This window comes from Solea solea, chromosome 1, assembly GCF_958295425.1.
Source record: "Solea solea chromosome 1, fSolSol10.1, whole genome shotgun sequence".
In the NCBI taxonomy this organism is placed as follows: Eukaryota; Metazoa; Chordata; class Actinopteri; order Pleuronectiformes; family Soleidae; genus Solea; species Solea solea.
The window spans coordinates 27615768-27633887 of record NC_081134.1 but is presented as its reverse complement, the minus strand read 5'-3'; the positions used below and the strand labels follow the sequence as shown (position 1 = coordinate 27633887).

Genomic DNA, 18120 nt, shown 5'->3' with positions numbered 1-18120 from the left:
AATCAGTCAAAAAAGTCATAGTTTAGTGTCTATATAAAGTATAATTAGTATAATAAAGTCAAATAAAGACTAAAATCATCAGAAACTCAAAACTCTTGTATTTACAGTTTATTTATTTCGTTGTACACAAGAAACATTACGCTCTTATTTTCATAAACTTTATACTCGGTGACATAATTATTTCTTCATCACAGAAAATAAATAACATTTGTTAAAGTCATGTGTTTCATATGTACCGCCTCTGGCTCCGCCCACAACCTTTCCTGAGCTTTATTATCAACCATCGTGTCTGTTTTTTTCACATGATCAAAGTTTGACATTCAAACTTATTTACAAACTTTAATCACATTAGTTTCGTCTCTGATTCATCACGGTAGCTTTTAAATAAAAACTTGATGTGACTGTAAAAACATTACGTTTTTTGAAGTATTCATAAATGTTGACGTTGTTGCTCGTTCATCGAGTCTGTTATTGTGATGTGAATGACAGTTAATAACCGCTATTAACAATTATTGACCGTTACCAGGTTTTTTTTAACTGTTACTGTTGTAATGTTATTTTATCACGTTATTAGCCACCAGTTATTAACTGTTTATATCAGTTCATTAACAGCTAATCAGTTTGTTACCAGTTAATAATGGTTACAGACCTTTAACAGCTGTTATTATAAGTGTTATTATGAGTAGTTAACAGTAGTTAATGGTTAATGACAGCTGATGTTTACACAGTTGAAGGTTTCATAAGTGATTGTTCACCAAACAGCTGTTTGAAGTGGGTCACATGCTCCTCACAGTGTTCTCCTAAACAAACAAACATTGTTATTATTTTCTGCACACACACATACACACACGTTCACTTTAAAGCTACAGTCAGTGATTTCATGGACACCTGTTTATAATGACTGACATCATTTCTCAGTGTCTGTGTGTCTCTGCGTCTCTCACCAGGGTTAAAGGCGGGGCTTCCTCTCATTCGCTGGTTTCTCTGCTGAAATGATCTGAAAACAGTATAAAACAACATCTGGTCTCCAGTTTGACTAGCAGCGTCCAGAAACTTCCTCGCCGACACGTTGTCATGACTACCTGCTCAGAGACAGACACACAGAGAGAGAGAGAGAGAGATGAAGGACAGGTGGACAGATGAAGGATAGATGAAGGACAGGTGGACATACCAACACTGCGTATGAACCTCAGAGCAGCGAGAACTTGTTGCTTCGACAACAAAACCTCGACGATCTCGTCGTTAGCCGTCGACAAACGCTGGAAATAAAACAACTGACGTGTTATAGAGGTGCTTGTGTGTGTGTCCAAGTATTACTAATGTTGTGGGGACCTAAACCTGTTTACACAGTCACATTATGGGGACTTGTCTTCCTTGTGGGGACAAAAATCAAGTCCCCATAACGTAAATGACTACATTTTAAGGTGAAGAAATGTTTTAAAGTGGACATATTATGCAAAATCAACTTTTTAACCATTTTAATACTTATATTTGGGACTCTGGAGGCCCTACCAGTCACCAAAGTGTGGAAAAAGAATACTCCGTCATGTTTTCGTGGTCCCCCTTAGTGTAAGTATAGGCGATAAAACACGCGATGTTGAATTCCCTGCGCTTATGACGGCAGCATGCGCATTTCACCGCGATTTACCGCCCACCAGTAAGTTTACTTCGAGAGCTCCACCTTAGCTCCACCCTGCGAGAGTGCAGGCGAGGGAGGAAGAGTGGTATTATGTCAACGCAGAGGGACAAGTGTGCTGTTGGTGGCTGCACAGTGGAGCACAGTGTTTTACACAAACTTCCAGCCTCAGAGGATTTTATATATGAAGCTAATGTGCCGGATAAAGTCAGCAAACGTGTGTTCGCACCACTTCGCATCAGACTGAGGCCAGCGGTCGCCGTATTTAGTCAGTGAACGTATTTCACCGACGTACAAACACACACATTTTTAAGAAAAGGTCAAATGGAGCTCATAACTGACCATTCTGACACGTCCTAATTAAAAATATTTGTTCAGTACGTCCTCCATGACCGGAGCACAGACTCAGTCTGATACAGTCACATACAGCGGCCATTTATGCCGCTCGCCACTGGCGATCAGCGGTGCTGCACTCTCTGTGAAAATCAGTTAAAAAGACAGCACCACTGATCGCCAGCGGCGAGCGGCGAGCTGCCTACACTGATCGCCAGCTCCGGAGCATACAGTCACCGGTCTGATACAGCCACATACAGCGCCAGTTTATTCAGCTTTTAACTGATTCACAGTTCGGCACTGTTCGGCTCGATCCTTATGTAGGACGTCTCTTCCTGTGACGGCACTCTCGCTGTTTTCTGCGCATGCTGCCATGTTGATATTGTCAGAGAACTAGTGGAGGGAGGGGGAGACGAGAAGCAGCTGAGCGAGTGAGCGCTGTAAAGAGGACAAATCAGAAACCCCCTGTAAGAAGTGGGTGTGTGTTTGCCTGTGTCTCATTTGCATATAAAGGGACCATGCACGAAAACCGAGCGTTCTGAAAGGGGCGGGTTTAGCAAGGTTATTGAACTGCTATTGTGCTTCATCCTTATGGTATTTTGACCAAGGCATGTCACTGACATGTTCATTAGGACACCAGGGAACTGTTTTAATGGGGGAAATAAGGTATAATATGTCCACTTTAAGGTCAGGATTAGGATTAGGGTTAGGCCAGTAGTAATTGTGGTTAAGGTTAAGTAAGTGTCCAGGAAATGAATTTAAGTCATTGCAATGTCCCCTTAAGTCATGAATGTCCAACATGTGTGTGTGTGTGTGTGTGTGTGTGTGAGAGTGCATGTGTGTGAGACACCTTGAGCATGTCCAGTGACAGCTGATGAGCAGGAGGATACGTGCTCTCCAGAGACAGAAGCAAACACGCCTGAAACAAGAAGAAGAAGAAAAGGTCACATGACAGAAGGTGACCCCAGGTCTGTCACTCACATCCTACACTTTCCATCGTGCATCTGCATGGTGTTTAAATGATGTCTAAAACACGCACGCACGCACGCACACTCACCAGAGGTTTGGAGTCACTGAGAACATGATACTGCAGGAACTGATGTAACATGTAGAAAAGATTGTGCTGCACCAGAGTTTTAATCACCAGCTCATACAAATAATGCTGAAACAAACAAACACACACAATCAATAACAAGAACAACAACATGGACTCTGTCAGAGGAGGAGGAGGAGTCACTCTGCTCCGTTTTACCTGAACTGTGATCTGGAACTGGTTCAGAGAGCGAATGTACTCCATCAACACAGCAATGATGAACTTATGAGACACCCCCTGTACACACACACACATTATCAGTTGAAAAAATATAAAGCAATAAGTGAACCACTCACCCTCCCACACCAAACCCCATGGAGAAAATCAGTGATTTTAACATCACAACACACAGGAACTGTTGGTCCTCTGCTGCCTCGTGTGGTCACTTTGTGTCACTGACGTCAATCTGAACAAATGATTTTTAAAGCCGAAGTGTTAAAATAAGACTTAGTGATGGAGGCAGCAGTGGATCAACAACTCCTGTGTGTGTGATGTTAAAATCACTGATTTTCTCTATGGGGTTTGGTGTGTGAGAGTGAGTGGTTTATAAACTTCAGTTTCCCTTTAACAAATGTCACTAGTTAGTGTGTGTGTGTGTGTGTATGTATACCTTCCTCTCTGTGAAAGACGACAGCACGTGTGTATACATGTCTGATTGGTCAATGACCGCCTGAGTTCTGACCGGACGTTTCTGAGCGGCGCTGCCTCGACTCGGACCAGACTCCATTGCCTATACACGCACCCGTGCGCACGCACACGCACACGCACACGCACACGCACACACAGATAAAGTAAGAAGAGCAGATGGATTGATCTTTGTGTATTGACGCCTCGTCTCTCACCACTGTGTAGCTTTGCTCCGCCTCCAGATAATCTTTGTAAACCTGGTTGAGTTTGTCGAACACAGTCGCCACGACAGGGAGACTTCCTTTCTCACCGTCGTCCAGAACTGTCACAATAAAAGCCCACAGTGTGTTTCACAACCACAACCAGAACCAGGTTTGTTAGCAAGTAAAGATTTCTCAATACAAGGAATTGTTAATTAGATGCCGTCACGTACTTTGTGAGCAGACGGACAGGATGACCATCTTGCAGTCTCTGCGTCGTAACAGGAAGTCCATGAGTTTGCCTTTGTCCTGCAGCAAGTTGACAGCAGGGGGCAGTCTCACCTGCAGGTACCACAGGTAACCTGACACACACACACACACATTATCCTCTGCACTCATTCATAGCTCTGTGTGTGTGCGCACGTGTGTGTGTCTACCTTCACTGGCGCTGATGATGATGTCAGGCTGGAAGACGCTCCAGGACGAAGAGTCTGCAGTGACAGTCAAGGTGAAAAACTTTTTTTTTCTAAAGGAATAAAACATGAAAAACATAAAATAAAATAAAAAAATAAAATAAAATTGGTAAAAGTGAATTTGTATGTGTCGAACTTTAAATAAAAGGATACAGAGCTGACAGGGGACGGGAGGCTGAGACGCAACAACTGCTGGACCTGAAGACACACACACACACGCACGCGCACACACACACACACACACACAATAGTTGAGATTATGCCATGAAAAGATGAAAAGTTGAGATTCACAATTATGAGATACAAAATCGAGATAATGAGATAAACAGTCGATTATGGAATGAAAAAGATTATGGGGAAAAAAAAATCGATATTATGATATAAAAAGTCGAGATTAAAATAAAACGTTGAAACTGAGATAAGTAAAAAAAATGGGATTAAAAATTGTTTTAGATAAAAAATCTAAATTATGAGATTAATTCAAGATTATGAGATAACACCAGGATTACAACAAGTGAGGTGTTTCCTGCCTCCTCTAGATGAATGTGTGTTTGTGTGCTTGCATGTCTGTGTGTGTGTGCGTGCGTACCTGTCAGTGGGATCCTGTAGGGGTGAATGGAGCGAGCAGGCAGGACAGGCTGGTGTGTGTTCACAGCACCATCAGGCTCCTTCAGCTTGATGTCGAAGATCAGAGACGTCTATACACACACACACACAGTATGAACAACACCACCCTCCTGTTGCTGCACTGTATAACTGCAGCTCTAATGTTCCACCTGTAAGTTACCTGTGAACTCTGGTGATGGACGACCACCAGGTTGTCGGCGACGTTCAGAGCAAACTTCCCCGTCGTGTTCAGCTTCAGTACGTGAGTCTTTTTACACGTGCCCTCCCTGAACACACACACACACACACACACACACACACACACACACACACAAAATGGTGCTGGAGAAACTGGAAAACTTCTAAATGGCAGTGTGTGTGTGCGTGTGTGTGTGTGTACCTGGGCAGGTGATACAGCACCACCTCTGCACTGGGACTGTTGGCCGTCCTCGAGTGATGTTTCAAATACATAACGTACAGTTGACCATATCTACAGACAGGGGGCGCCGTGTTTTTAATCAGAAATTAATAAATCAGAGAAGAAGAAGAAGAAAAAGAAACAACAACAACACAGAAAGGTGTGAGTGGAGAGGGAGCAGGTTTACATGGTTGCCATGGCGATGTCTCTCTCCGACAGGCTGAGTTTGGCTGGTTTTGGGACGACGGGCAGCTCGATCTCAAACTTTGACATCTTGGACATGGTTCCGTTCTGTCAACACAAGAACCAACGAAAAACACGTCCAATAAGCACGACAAAATGTCCCTGCACATGAAGACACTTTAAGATATCGGTCTGTGCGATAACTTTACCGCCTAAAAAACCCCATATGTCCTCATGTAAACCTTTCTTTATCAAACAGCCGTCTCACCCTGAAGGCGAAGGGCTGCAGGACGTTCCCCTGCACGGTGGTGGACAGCAGGATGACGGCTGTCTCTGGACAGTACTGGTACCAGTTTACGTTAATACTCTGACTCTTCAGCAGCTTCAGACTGCGCTTGTCTGGAAACACCTGTTAACACACGCACACGCACACGCACACACACACACACACACACACACACACACACACACACACAAACGCAAACGCAAACACACAGAGACAGACAGACAGACAGAAATATCAGCGACCCCGAGTTTCAACAGTTACGCTGCATGTTCGTGTGGCGAGTTCTGAGGCGGAGTCACATGACCTGGTAAAACTCAATTCCCTGGTCAGTGATGAAGACGATCTCGTTCCAGTTGGTCCAACAGAATCCCAGAACGCTGGCGTTCTTTGTCTGAAATACAAACTCTGCGTTTTACACGTAAGTCAAAGAGCGCTCTCCCCCACTAAACCCCATAAAGAAAATCAGTGATTTTAACGTTACACACACAGGAGTTGTTGATCACTGCTGCCTCCATCCCTAAGTTCATGTCTTACTTCGTCACTTTGATGTTAAAAAGTCTGCATTCAGATGAGTGACCACACAAGGCAGCAGAGGACCAGCAGCTCCTGTGTCCCCGCAGCTAAATCTCTCTCTATGAGGTTTGGTGTGGGAGAGTGAGTGGTTTATAAAATTCTGTCTCACAGTGAGATAAAGACGTGAATGTAAAGATGTGACGTAGATATTGCAGACGTGGATTGTGACATACCTTACACTCCTGCGTGAACTCCATGTGTGGATAGTCAGGAATAAAGTTGATAAAATCCTACAAATTATTATGAAAATATCAATATTTAATAAAGTCAATCTCTCGGTCTTTAAACACATCACCGTCAGTGAACTCACCACAGACTTCGGGGTTCTCTGCACAGCCAGGATCTTATTTCCGATGGAGAACTTGATGCATTTCACTTCCCCTTTATCATCCATTCTTAGAGGGAGGGAGGGACACACACACACACACACACACACACACACACAGAGAGGTAACCATTACCTAATGATTACTTGACCCCATGATTTACTAATCATTGGTAAATAGCTAACTAACATTGACAAATAAGAAGTTAACTAATGACCTAATAACTAGCTAATGATTAGTCGATGAGTTAAACTTTTTTTGTTGTTACGAAAGTTTGAATTAATTTAATAATAATAATAATAATAACATCTAGGTTACAGATAAGGGACGGGAAGAGAACTGGGCTTGTGACTGAAGGGTTACTGGTTCAAATCCCAACCGGGTCAAAAGGGCTGCTCAAAATGATTTCAACATTACAAGATCTTACTCCGCGATTCCTGCTAAATCTGACCGTACCTGAAGGCAACGCTGCTCTTGTCGTCCGGACCTTTGACCACGACACCTGTGGCTCCGCCAGAACGCACCGCGAACACCTGCAGCCACAAACAACTCCACTTAACATCATAGAGAACAGACTCTACACTGTAGTGAGGTCACATCGCTGCACACTCTTTGTCTATATAATGACAAGAAAACAACTCTGCTGTGTCAGGTAGAGATGGGACAGCGTATGATAACAAGTAAAGCCAACCATTTTCTTTTTTAAAGATGGTGAAAGTGAAAAATATGCTGATATGTCGAGTTATTCTCAACTGCCACAAGGGGCGCCTGAGTCTTTACAGAAATGTGCGACTGATTTATGACAGAAGTAAAATTAACGTTAAAGGTTAAAAGTAATATGACCACTGACCTACAAATGGAACGCATCATTAATAACAATGATATTTAACTTCTTTTTATGTATAAAATAAATTGCCAAATATGTCCTAATTTCTTGTCTTGTATGACTTTGAAACAAATATTATATACAATATTAATATCATATACAATCTTCACCAAATTTAGAGAGATTGAACTTTATTTTAATCTGTTTCTTGATTGTGTGACATGTATTAAGGCGTGTGCACACCTGTTACAATAAAGGTTACATTCAAATAAAATAGAAAATAATCAAGTAATCAAGAATGCATGTTTTAGAGGGTTTTTTTTGAGAAGACAATCATCAAAATATGCAATTATTTTGGTCAGAATAATGTGTTATTTCACCTAATCCTTGTAATAATCTCAAATGTACTGATTTAATGTAAACTAATGCACTGACTTTATTGTGGCTTTATTTCTACACCGTTTATTAAATAAATAATCTCAATTTGGAAGATAGTTTAATTGATATTAATTTTCTAAATCCTTTCAATGTACTTAAACTAACATGACTCCATTCATTCAGCACATTTTAAAAAACAACAACAGTTGATTAAAGTGCTGTAAAATTACATAAATAAAACTAAGTAACATACTATGTTTTTCTCATAAACACACAGAGTCACACCACGTGACAGGAGGTGGGGTCGAAGAAAATTGATATTTGTGTGTGTGGGGGTTTTTGGGTTTTATCAGCTAGCCTCGTTAGCCGCGCCGCTGCTAACTAGCTCACCTGTTTGTTTGCTTCATCGAAAAAGACGTTGTTGACGCTGGACGCGTTTTCAAACTGCACTGGTTTCTCACACAGCTCCAGATAATGATCCTCACTCATGATGCACCACCTTTAAACACCTTTAAACACCTTTATTCACACTTTAAAGAATCTGTTTGCTTCACTGCCGCTGCTGCTTCCTGTTAGCTGCAGGACCCGGAGGTGACGCCGAGGCTTCCGGTTTTATTTTAGAATAAAAGCGAGGTCACGCGTCTCATGTATTTGTATTGAATTTCTTTAATAATAAATTTGTATTTAAAATCATAATGAACACGTTTATTAAGTACAATATACAAATTAAGCATTCAAAAATGTGAAACATATCACGTTTTATTTTTAAAATATAAATAAAACAACAAACTCACTCTCGTCTTCATTTATCTAGGAGGCAACTCAATTCCACATTTACTTCATCAGTAACTGCCTAAATGACACATTTTACATTTGATATGCATGCAATTCCCAAAATAAGGGCACATAGGGGTTTATTTCATTGTTTAAAGGTAGATTATTTACTTTTTTACTGTTTTATTTCCCAATCTATTACCAAATATCCTTCCTGTCATTGTACTTAGTAATAATAAGTGTGGGAGGCCTCTCTCTCTCTAAGTTAAGATAACTATGTATATAATTGTAGAAATATTCATAAAAAAAACAGAAAGAGAATAAATTAAAATTGTCAAATTAGTGAAACAAAATCAAAGAATACATGTGGTTTTGAATATGCTTTATTGTTAGTAAACAGATTGGCATTAACAGCAGTCATTAAAGGCACAAAGCAAAGACAAATTAAAGGTACAGTCACATGTCTGTTGTTTAATCAATTAATAAGAGATTGACATAAAAAAAATGTTCCTCATCAAACATAAAAATCACACATCCAGTGTGTGTAAATACGTATTTTAGAACAATTTCACCTACTTAACAAATAGTACAAATTAATTTCAAACAGATTTAAATGGATTTATAGTTAAGATTATCTTCTTTCTTTTTCTTTTTTTTTTAAACGTATCATATTTAAAAAAACAAATTAATGATAGTGTTTGGAAAAATAATATCTAATCAGTGTGAGGGGTGGTATAAGATATATCATAATATCAGGAAGTACCATGTATGTTATAGACTTCATGTCTGAATGAGGAAAACAAATCATTTTAAAAGATGATTCCTGCAGTTCTGTCTGCTCTGCCCACTCTGTCTGAAGCAGCTGTGATTGGTGGAAATGGCGAGGGGCGGGGTCACTGTTCAGTGAACCAATCATCTCAGGGTAGGACAGTGAATTCATTATATCCCCACATCTGAAAATCAGAACATTAGAACTTTTCTTAGATTCATGTAAATTTTACTCCATATATTTCTATCTGTGGAACTTTTATACTCTCCCACACCAAATCCCATAGATAAATTCAGTGATTTTACACAGGAGCTTCTGGTCTACTGCTGCCTCGTGTGGTCACTTTGTGTCACTGAAGTAAATCTTAATGAAGAATTTTAACAGCCGAATTAACAAAATAAGACATTTGAACTTAGTGATGGAGGCAGCAGTGGATCAACAACTCCTGTGTGCTGTGATGTTAAAATCACTGATTTTCTCTATGGGGTTTGGTGTGGGAGAGTGAGTGGTTTACAAACGTCTGTCTCACAGTGAGATAAAGACGTGAACATGTTCTTAAGATATCGTCGATTTAAACTGACGTAGGTTTTATAAACTGAGTCTTTTGTTTAGTGGCAAAAATCTGTTTCGTCACACCACACCAAACCCCATAGAGAAAATCAGTGATTTGGCTTTGTGACTTTGTTCAGATTCACTACAGTGACACAAAGTGACCACATGAGGCAGCAGAGGACCAGAAGCTCCTGTGTACCCGCAAGCTTAAACCAATGATTTTCTCTATGGGGTTTGGTGTGGGAGAGGGAGTGGTTTACAAACTTCTATTTCCTGTTGGAAAAGTCTGTCTAAAAGTGAGATAAAGCCGTGAACATGTTCTTTAGATATCGTCGACTTAAACTGACGTTTTTGTTCAAGGGCTAAAGTCAGGTTTTCCTCTGAAACCCTGAACGTTCCCTTTAAACGTATACAGTAACATAAACAGAGGAGGTGGTGGAGGTCACCTGACCTGAGTCAAGTTGCTGGAATTCAGAACAGCCACGATGCATCTGGGTCCATGCCCGCGAGGCTGTAAGATCTCAGTCCACGAGATGGAAGCCTGAGGAGCAATGGGCCTGAAACACAAACACAAATATAAGAATGACAATAAAACACCAGATGCCATGTTGTCACAGGCGTGTGTGTTTGTGTGTGCGTGTGTTACTCGAATGTGTGTGTTTTGACACTCATGACTTGAGGTCCATCTATGGTCAGGCTGACGTCGTGCAGTGTGCAGCTTAACATGTTGGTGAAGGACACGGTGACAAACGACTGCTGATGCAGCCGAGGCTGACTGTGAAGCTGTGAACAAACACAAACAGCTCAGTCTGCTTCTGCTAGTTTGTTGTTTTTTACAGTTTTGTGACACAGATGATTACGGAAGCGCATCGCATTCATTTGAAAAGAAAAATAACTAGTAATGACTAGAAGATCTGAATGAGCTTTCCTTCTGAACAACCACAAAGTCCTCAGGTGCCTGCATAAAGTCGACAAACTAATGGTGATATCATCCATGTGACTTAAAGACAGAACAATCTCCCAGTGTCTTAAATCAGATCAAAGTAAAACGTGATTAAACTAAACAAGCCATCCATGTTGTTACCATTAAATTGAAGGAATTAAAGTGTTTATTGTTTTAAATGCTCTCTAAACTCAGAAAAAGGATTTTTTTTCAAGCGAATGCAATACACTTCCGTAGATGACTGTGTGTTGAATGTGTGCGTTTACCGTTAAGGTGAGGGGAGGGGTCAAAATGGTCACCACCTTCCTGGCGGTCAGTATTTGTCCATCAGCCTGTCCAGACAGAGTAAAGTAGAGGAACGGCTGATTGATCAGGTGAGGCATGTACTCCACAGCTGCTGTCTTTACGTCCACACGCTGAGCTGTAACACACACACACACACACACACACAACCATCAGTGTGTTTATTTATGAAAAAGGCCGTAGAAGACTTGGATGTTGCGCCTGGCGTCACTCACTCTGCTGGGCCGGCACTGTGACCTCAATGATGTCTGTTTTGAAATCTGGTCCGGGATATCCAGTGTAGTTGATGACCGCCGCGCTCAGCTGAGCCACAACTGTCTTGGGAACGTCACCGTTGTTCTGGATCTCCACCGTCAGGTTCACGTCCTCGCACATGACGCACTGGAGAGAGAGACGGAGACAAAGTTCAGAGTGGTTCTGATGGATGGAAGTTAAACGTACTAACGGTGCCCTGGGCTGGAGACAGGCAGGAGCACGCTTAACAAAAGACTTAAGAACACGTTCACGTCTTTATCTCACTGTCAGACAGACTCTTCCAACAGGAAACAGAAGTTTGTAAACCACTGACTCTCCCACACCAAACCCCAGAGAGAAAATCAGTGATTTTAGCTGCGGGGACACAGGAGCTGCTGGTCTACTGCTGCCTCATGTGGTCACTTTGTGTCACTGAGGTTAATCTGAACACCAGTGGAGTTGTGTGTGTGACTTTTCTCTATGGGCTTTGGTGTGGGAGAGTCAGTGGTTTACAAACATGAAGACATGAAGATGTGAACATGTTCAGATATCGTAGACTTCAAGTGACATAGATTTTATATCAGAGTATTTTGGTCAAGAGGCAAAAATCTTCTGTCAGATCCTTGTGACACATGACGCTTGTTAATTGACTTCTGGTGTCTTTGCATTTACCTGTGACTAATGAAGTTGTTTTGAATTAAATAAAAAAAAACACACGCACACACACACAACACCTGATTGTTACCTGGTCGCCATGGATGGTGACAATCAGTGGGACGTCAGGCACCTCAGAGTGATCCCTCAACAGGCCAAAGCTCTCAGCCAGAGCCATCGCATTCTGGTCCTCTGGACTATCTGCACACACACACACACACACACACAGTCACACACACACACAGAGGTCAAAAGGTCAGGCTATAACTAACTAACTAACTAACTAACTAACTAACTGTGTCTTACCTTGAGGATTCTTGTAGCTGTATGTGATGTCCATAGGTGCACCGCTGCTTATCGATTTCGTGTAAATCAGCTGTCCAATGAGCGTCTTGTCCACACTGAACGGACTCAGGTTTCCATAGCGATCCCTTTTGTAGCTGACGACGTCGCTGTTCACCTGGATAGAGAGGGCAACGGTCGTCGTGACAGTTTAGAAAATATGAGAATGAATCATAGTGTTAAGAAATATAACTCATTTATTTTCAAGTCCTAGCTAATGTAGCTGCTACTGTAGCCACAAACTGTGATATCTGTGCTTTAGCCACAGCTGCTAACATCAAAGACCTAGCTTAACTCAGACATCAAAGCCACAGCATATTGCTAACAACAGCTAATGTCAAACAATGTTTGTCTGGTGTCTGACTACTTTAGCTGGCTAGCTGGCATGTGTCAGCCGGACGCACCGGTCTTTTAACAGGTAGCTGCTAACGTCAAGCACAAGTGGACAAGCTAAACTTAGCAGCTACAGTCAACTACCAAAGCCAAAACTTCTAGCTACAGTAGCTACTAAAGTCAAACACTGACTGAAAACTTTAGCTAGCTGCTAGCACCTACAACCAATGCCATAGTGACAGGCTAAAGCAGCTGCTAAAGTCAAACACCAAAGCTATGAGTTCTAGCTACAATAGCTACTAAAATCAAACAGATGTCACAACACATAACAACAGCAGCTGCTAATGTCAAACACCAAATGCTAGCAGCTACTGTTACTAGCATGTAACGAATGTAGCCAGCATCTTGTGTTTAAGCCAAAGCTAATGCCAAAAACCAATGGTACAATGACAGGCCAAAGCTAATTTAGCTCCTGATGTCAAACATAAACTTGAGCTAGCAGTTAGCAGCTGCAGTAGCGGTAAAAAAAAATTTCATTGTTGAGTTTCACCTCCATTTTAAGAAAAATAAAATAGTTTAGTTATTGTTTTTTTTGTCAACTGACCTCAGCGAAGACGAATCCGCAGTCAAACGGGTATGAAACCTCTCCGTCCTTAATGGCAGCGACTGAGGCTGGACCACAGCGGTAATATCCTGGGAACCAAACAAAGACATGAGGTTTATCATCCAACCATCTGCTTTAATGAAGTCATACGTCCATTTGTCCACGTGTCCTACCATCGCTGGTCTCCTGCGGCGTGGAGTCCACCACCTGCCATCCGGAGAATTTACCCGGCAGATCTTGACGATACATGAACACCTCATTCCAGCAATGGTAGTTCCTGTGGTGGCAGTCGTAAACATCCCGTTACTGAAGCGACGTGTTGTTGTTTATTGATGATGGTCGTTTTTTTACTTAAAGATCTTTACTAATCACAGTACACAATAATCTACCTCTTCAATGCTATGTGTTGGTTCTTTTTTATCTGCTTGCCAAGCAACGTAATTTCGTTGCCAGTTTTCACTGCTTTGTTCTCTGTGCAATGACAATAAAAGGAAGTCTAAGTCTAAGTTAAGGATTGCATTATCAAAGTCTTTTGCATTTAAGAATAAGGGTTAGATGTAAGATTTGAGTAAGGATGACTTTCACAGAAAACGAAAACCTGCATTTACTGTGTATACGACCAATCGTATTGTGACCCGATAACAACTTCTATTATGGTGTGTGTCTTTGTGGACCAACCATATGGAGTCCCTTGTATGGCGTCTGTCCGGTGTCCCGTCCTGCTTGAAGATGAGGTCGGTCTTCAGGTTGCCGGTGTTGTCGTGAGCTGAGGAGAAGTTAGTGATGACCCTCGCAGGGATGCCGAGGCAGCGCAGGACTGCACAGAGACCAAGACATTTCAACGCCAAATGAATGAGAAACCAGCTGATATCACGTCTTGAAATTTAAAATATAACTTGTGTAAAAAACAAAATAAAAGTCATGCAATTTTTGTAATTCATTTTCCGGTTCATGTCTGTCTACTGGTCTTCTGGTCTGCTGGTCTGTGGGTCTGTGGGTCTGTGGGTCTGTTGGTCTACTGGTCTGCTTGTCTTCTGGTCTACTGGCCTGTGGGTCTGTGGGTCTGTTGTGGTCTACTGGTCTGTTGGTCTGTGGGTCTGTTGGTCTACTGGTCTACTGGTCTGTTGGTCTGTTGGTCTGTGGGTCTACTGGTCTGTTGGTCTGTGGGTCTGTGGGTCTGTTGGTCTACTGGTCTGTTGGTCTCCCGGTCTCCCGGTCTCACAGTCTGTTGGTCTGTTGGTCTACTGGTTGGACCAGTACTCAAAATGTGTCTCTTACAGGTGTTGAAGACTCCAGCGAACACCCAGCACTGTGCATAGCAGACGGGGACTCCACTGTTGGCGTACTTCTGCAGGATGCTGGTGCTGCCGGTCCAAGATGTCGGGGGTGTTTCCTGACCGAAGTCGTCACTCCAGTTCCCCACCAACACGCCCTGATCGTCCTGAGCATTTATCTGAGGGAAGAGAGAGGACGAAGCTCAGTGGGATGAAGTCCTCGTCCTGCATGTGGACGTATGTTCCGTGTTCTTCTCACCATGGCAGATCCCTTCCTGATCACTTTGGTGATGTTGCCTCGGTCTGAGATTGGCATCAGAGATGTATCCAGGATGTAAATGCACGCGTCCAAAATGCCACGTTCAAACTGCCAAGAATGAAAACGCACACATTCAGTTGAGTTTCATTCCTCAGAAATAGAACGACGACATATTTGGGTCCCAAAAAGTCAAAGTGTTATACTGTTCCAGAACATTTATTCCCTGAACCAAAACATGTCACAGAATGTTGTAATGACACAAAGATGTTATTAAAAATACATGTTACTAATGTAACAAGAACGTTATTTCAACAAAATGTAGCACTGTTAGAAACATTGTCACTAACATTACAAAAAAAACATTTGTGTGCTTTGGGGACGTAGCTTTTTCCAGAGGAGTGATGGGCGGGGCTGAGCTGTGTTGTTAATACCTGTCCAAACATCCAGCTGCGGTTAGCGACAGCGCCAGCGGTCCCCTGATACATCACCCCGATGTCGTTCAGGACGTACTCGTTACGTTCGCTCGCATTGGGGACAAACACAGAATCCTCTGCAAAGACAAAAGAGCATTACAGTACGTGCAACACATCAAAGACTGGAGGGTTTCTATTTACAACTCAAGTTAATATTTATATTTATAGGGTTTATTATTCTGTCAGCCAGTAGGGGGCAGTAAAATGTGCATGTGTTCGTACCTGAACACCAAGCGTTGAAAAGTAGATACAGGTCCGTCCGGGTGTCTCTGTTGGTGTACGCTCCGCTCACTGAGACATAGGTGCGAAACTTCCCTACGATGGCGTCGGGCCTCGGCGTGATGCCCAGAGTCACAGTGTTACCCACAGTCTCCACGGTCTGGCCGGACCACGAGCCACACGAGCCACTCGAGGAATGTGTGCTGCAGCTGTTGGGCCCGAACACCACGGTGATCAGAGAGCCTTTGTTGGACGACGGGCTGGAACCTGCAGCGACAAAACAGCTGCTTCATGTGCAGACGCTGCGAGTGTGATCCACACTCATCACTGTGATCGCCGAACAACAGGAAAATCTAACAAATACAGACGCCATTTACAGAGCGGTGACGACACCAAACAAACGTGGCTGTAATTTGTTGAATCACTTAAACATTTATTGAACACATTTAACAACAACAAGGTGGTTAGGTTAGGGGGTGGAGTGGCTCAGTGGTTAAGACCGGTACCCTGTGTGCGAGAGACGTCATGGTCGCAATGGTCGCAAGTTCGGCTCCACCCCTGGCTGATTGTACTCAATTCCATTGTAAGTCGCTTTGGATAAAAGCGTCTGCTAAATGACATGACATGACATGTAATGTAACAAAAATTGGGGCATTTTACAAATATTAAAAAAAAACTGTTCATAAATATATAAAATATATATATGAAAAATTGGAAAGTCAAAAAAGTTTGGAAATATATATGTATACATATATACATGTATTTATATATGTATATATATATACATATATACATAGATACATATATATATTGGGACAACATACTGTACATATGAAAACTAGGTTTGCAGTTTGCAAACATACATGTAAATATAATATATATATATATAATTAGCATGTTAACTGTTACAGATGTATTCTGGGTATAAAAAGAACACCAAAGGCTCAGCGATGAGTCGTGGTTCAGTATTTTGTGCCAAGCGTAAAAAATTAAAAACTCACCGATACGGAACTCGATGTGGAAGTCGTCGTCCGGGGTCACGGGACGGTTGAAGGTCACTCTCATGACAAACTCCTGACCACGGCGGGTCACCAGCTGATCGATGTGGTAGCTGTCCGTGTAGTGCTTTGGTTTGTTGACCTGTTGACACATGTCAACGTCCTGCACCGACAGCGCCCCTGTGAGGACAACACACATATTAACACTGAAATAAAATGAATAATGAAATAAACATTTCAGAAGTTTTTCAGTAAATGAAATTTCCTGGTTCCTCATGTGTGATCATTTATTGATTTTTTTGTTTTTTTGTTTGCCACTAGTGGCTCAAATATATATACAAATATAAATATATATAAAAAATAATTATTTTATTATTAAAACGTTTTAGTAAATGTCATTTCCTGGTTCCCACTTCTTTTATGTGATAATTTATTGTTACTTTTTTCTTGTCTTACATGACTTGAAATTCAAAATGTTGCCATAACAACTTATATCACTTTAAAACTGTGGTTACCAACATTTACATGCAAAAAAAACACAAAACCTAATAAACGCAAATAATTTGCATGACACGACGAAAAAACAAACTTAAATCAAAGAAGAAAATTATGAAATCATTGGCACCTTGTGGGTGGGATCTGGGTTTGACCGCTGCGTCTTCATAAGGTTCAAATTCTGGAATATCATCGTCATCTAACAGGTTGGTGGTTGGCACCTGAAACATTACAAAATTTAAACAAATAAAAAGTATTTTTCATTCTTTTTTTTTTTAACAAAGTGAAATATTATTGGATGGAATACCTCTGCACCGAAACGCCCCTTAGATTTCTTTGACACACGTGTTTGAGACATGGTGACGACTTCACACGGAGAGTCAAAACAAACCTGCCATATACAATCAGAACCACTTTTAAATCTGAATCTAATTCAAAATATAAGTAATATTAACAGATATATGAAAATAAAAAGTTAAAATAAAGCAAAAAAAAACCCAAAAACTTACAAAATACACATTGAAAAGTATAATAATAACATCAAAGCTACTTTCTTCTTAGGTAAAATTATAACAAAATATTTAAAAACATGCTGATCTATATTTCCATCATTTAAAAAGCTCTTAAAAACAATATGGTATAAATATGATGTGACATTCATATACAAGCAAACATAATCAAATATTCAACAGCTGAGTACAATGCTGAGTAAAATTTTAAATTTGTGATCAAATTTCATGAGAGGATAAAAACATTGTTATCTGTTGGTGATGTTTAGACAAAAATGAGGTGAACACATATTTATCCAAGAAAAATATACATTCATTAAATACATTTTTTTGGGAAAAATGTGAGTCTCACCACCGAGAAGAAGGAGAGAAGTTTTCCTGTGGAGTCTCTGACGATCAGATCAGATGAAGGATCAGCGTTCAGCAT

The 18120-nt window shown here is 41.3% G+C and overlaps 2 protein-coding genes across 2 annotated transcripts; both read right to left on the bottom strand.

Annotated features, from left to right (window-relative positions):
• Positions 1–95: 95 nt before the first annotated feature.
• rmc1 (regulator of MON1-CCZ1) lies at positions 96–8544 on the bottom strand. Its single transcript, XM_058623482.1, has 21 exons — positions 8349–8544; positions 7211–7287; positions 6739–6823; positions 6602–6658; positions 6160–6246; positions 5838–5978; positions 5574–5677; positions 5369–5458; positions 5150–5255; positions 4952–5060; positions 4516–4560; positions 4327–4380; positions 4123–4251; positions 3905–4011; positions 3673–3792; positions 3222–3299; positions 3027–3131; positions 2820–2888; positions 1172–1259; positions 945–1082; positions 96–800 (listed from the first exon to the last, which is right to left on the bottom strand). The coding sequence occupies exons 1-21, from the start codon at positions 8445–8447 to the stop codon at positions 721–723; spliced, it is 1968 nt and encodes a 655-aa protein (XP_058479465.1). The 5' UTR covers positions 8448–8544; the 3' UTR covers positions 96–720.
• Positions 8545–9099: 555 nt separating this feature from the next.
• On the bottom strand, positions 9100–18120 carry LOC131456865 (coagulation factor XIII A chain-like). Its single transcript, XM_058625536.1, has 18 exons — positions 18046–18120; positions 17315–17405; positions 16693–16869; positions 16094–16097; positions 15695–15978; positions 15431–15549; positions 15000–15107; positions 14745–14919; positions 14145–14283; positions 13640–13743; positions 13467–13555; positions 12494–12647; positions 12279–12388; positions 11515–11680; positions 11263–11417; positions 10700–10836; positions 10505–10610; positions 9100–9685 (listed from the first exon to the last, which is right to left on the bottom strand). The coding sequence occupies exons 1-18, from the start codon at positions 18118–18120 to the stop codon at positions 9650–9652; spliced, it is 2229 nt and encodes a 742-aa protein (XP_058481519.1). The 3' UTR covers positions 9100–9649.

Excerpts from the sequence above, each read along its gene's own strand:
- LOC131456865 (XM_058625536.1), bottom strand. The coding sequence starts at position 18,120 with ATGCTGAACGCTGATCCTTCATCTGATCTGATCGTCAGAGACTCCACA. Across the intron at positions 13,744-14,144 it reads CATACAAGGGACTCCATATG|GAACTACCATTGCTGGAATG; the intron begins GTTGGTCCACAA and ends CTGCCACCACAG. Across the intron at positions 10,837-11,262 it reads CCCCTCCCCTCACCTTAACG|CTTCACAGTCAGCCTCGGCT; the intron begins GTAAACGCACAC and ends GTTTGTTCACAG.
- rmc1 (XM_058623482.1), bottom strand. The coding sequence starts at position 8,447 with ATGAGTGAGGATCATTATCTGGAGCTGTGTGAGAAACCAGTGCAGTTT. Across the intron at positions 4,561-4,951 it reads CTACAGGATCCCACTGACAG|GTCCAGCAGTTGTTGCGTCT; the intron begins GTACGCACGCAC and ends GTGTGTCTTCAG. Across the intron at positions 2,889-3,026 it reads TCAGTGACTCCAAACCTCTG|GCGTGTTTGCTTCTGTCTCT; the intron begins GTGAGTGTGCGT and ends TTCTTGTTTCAG.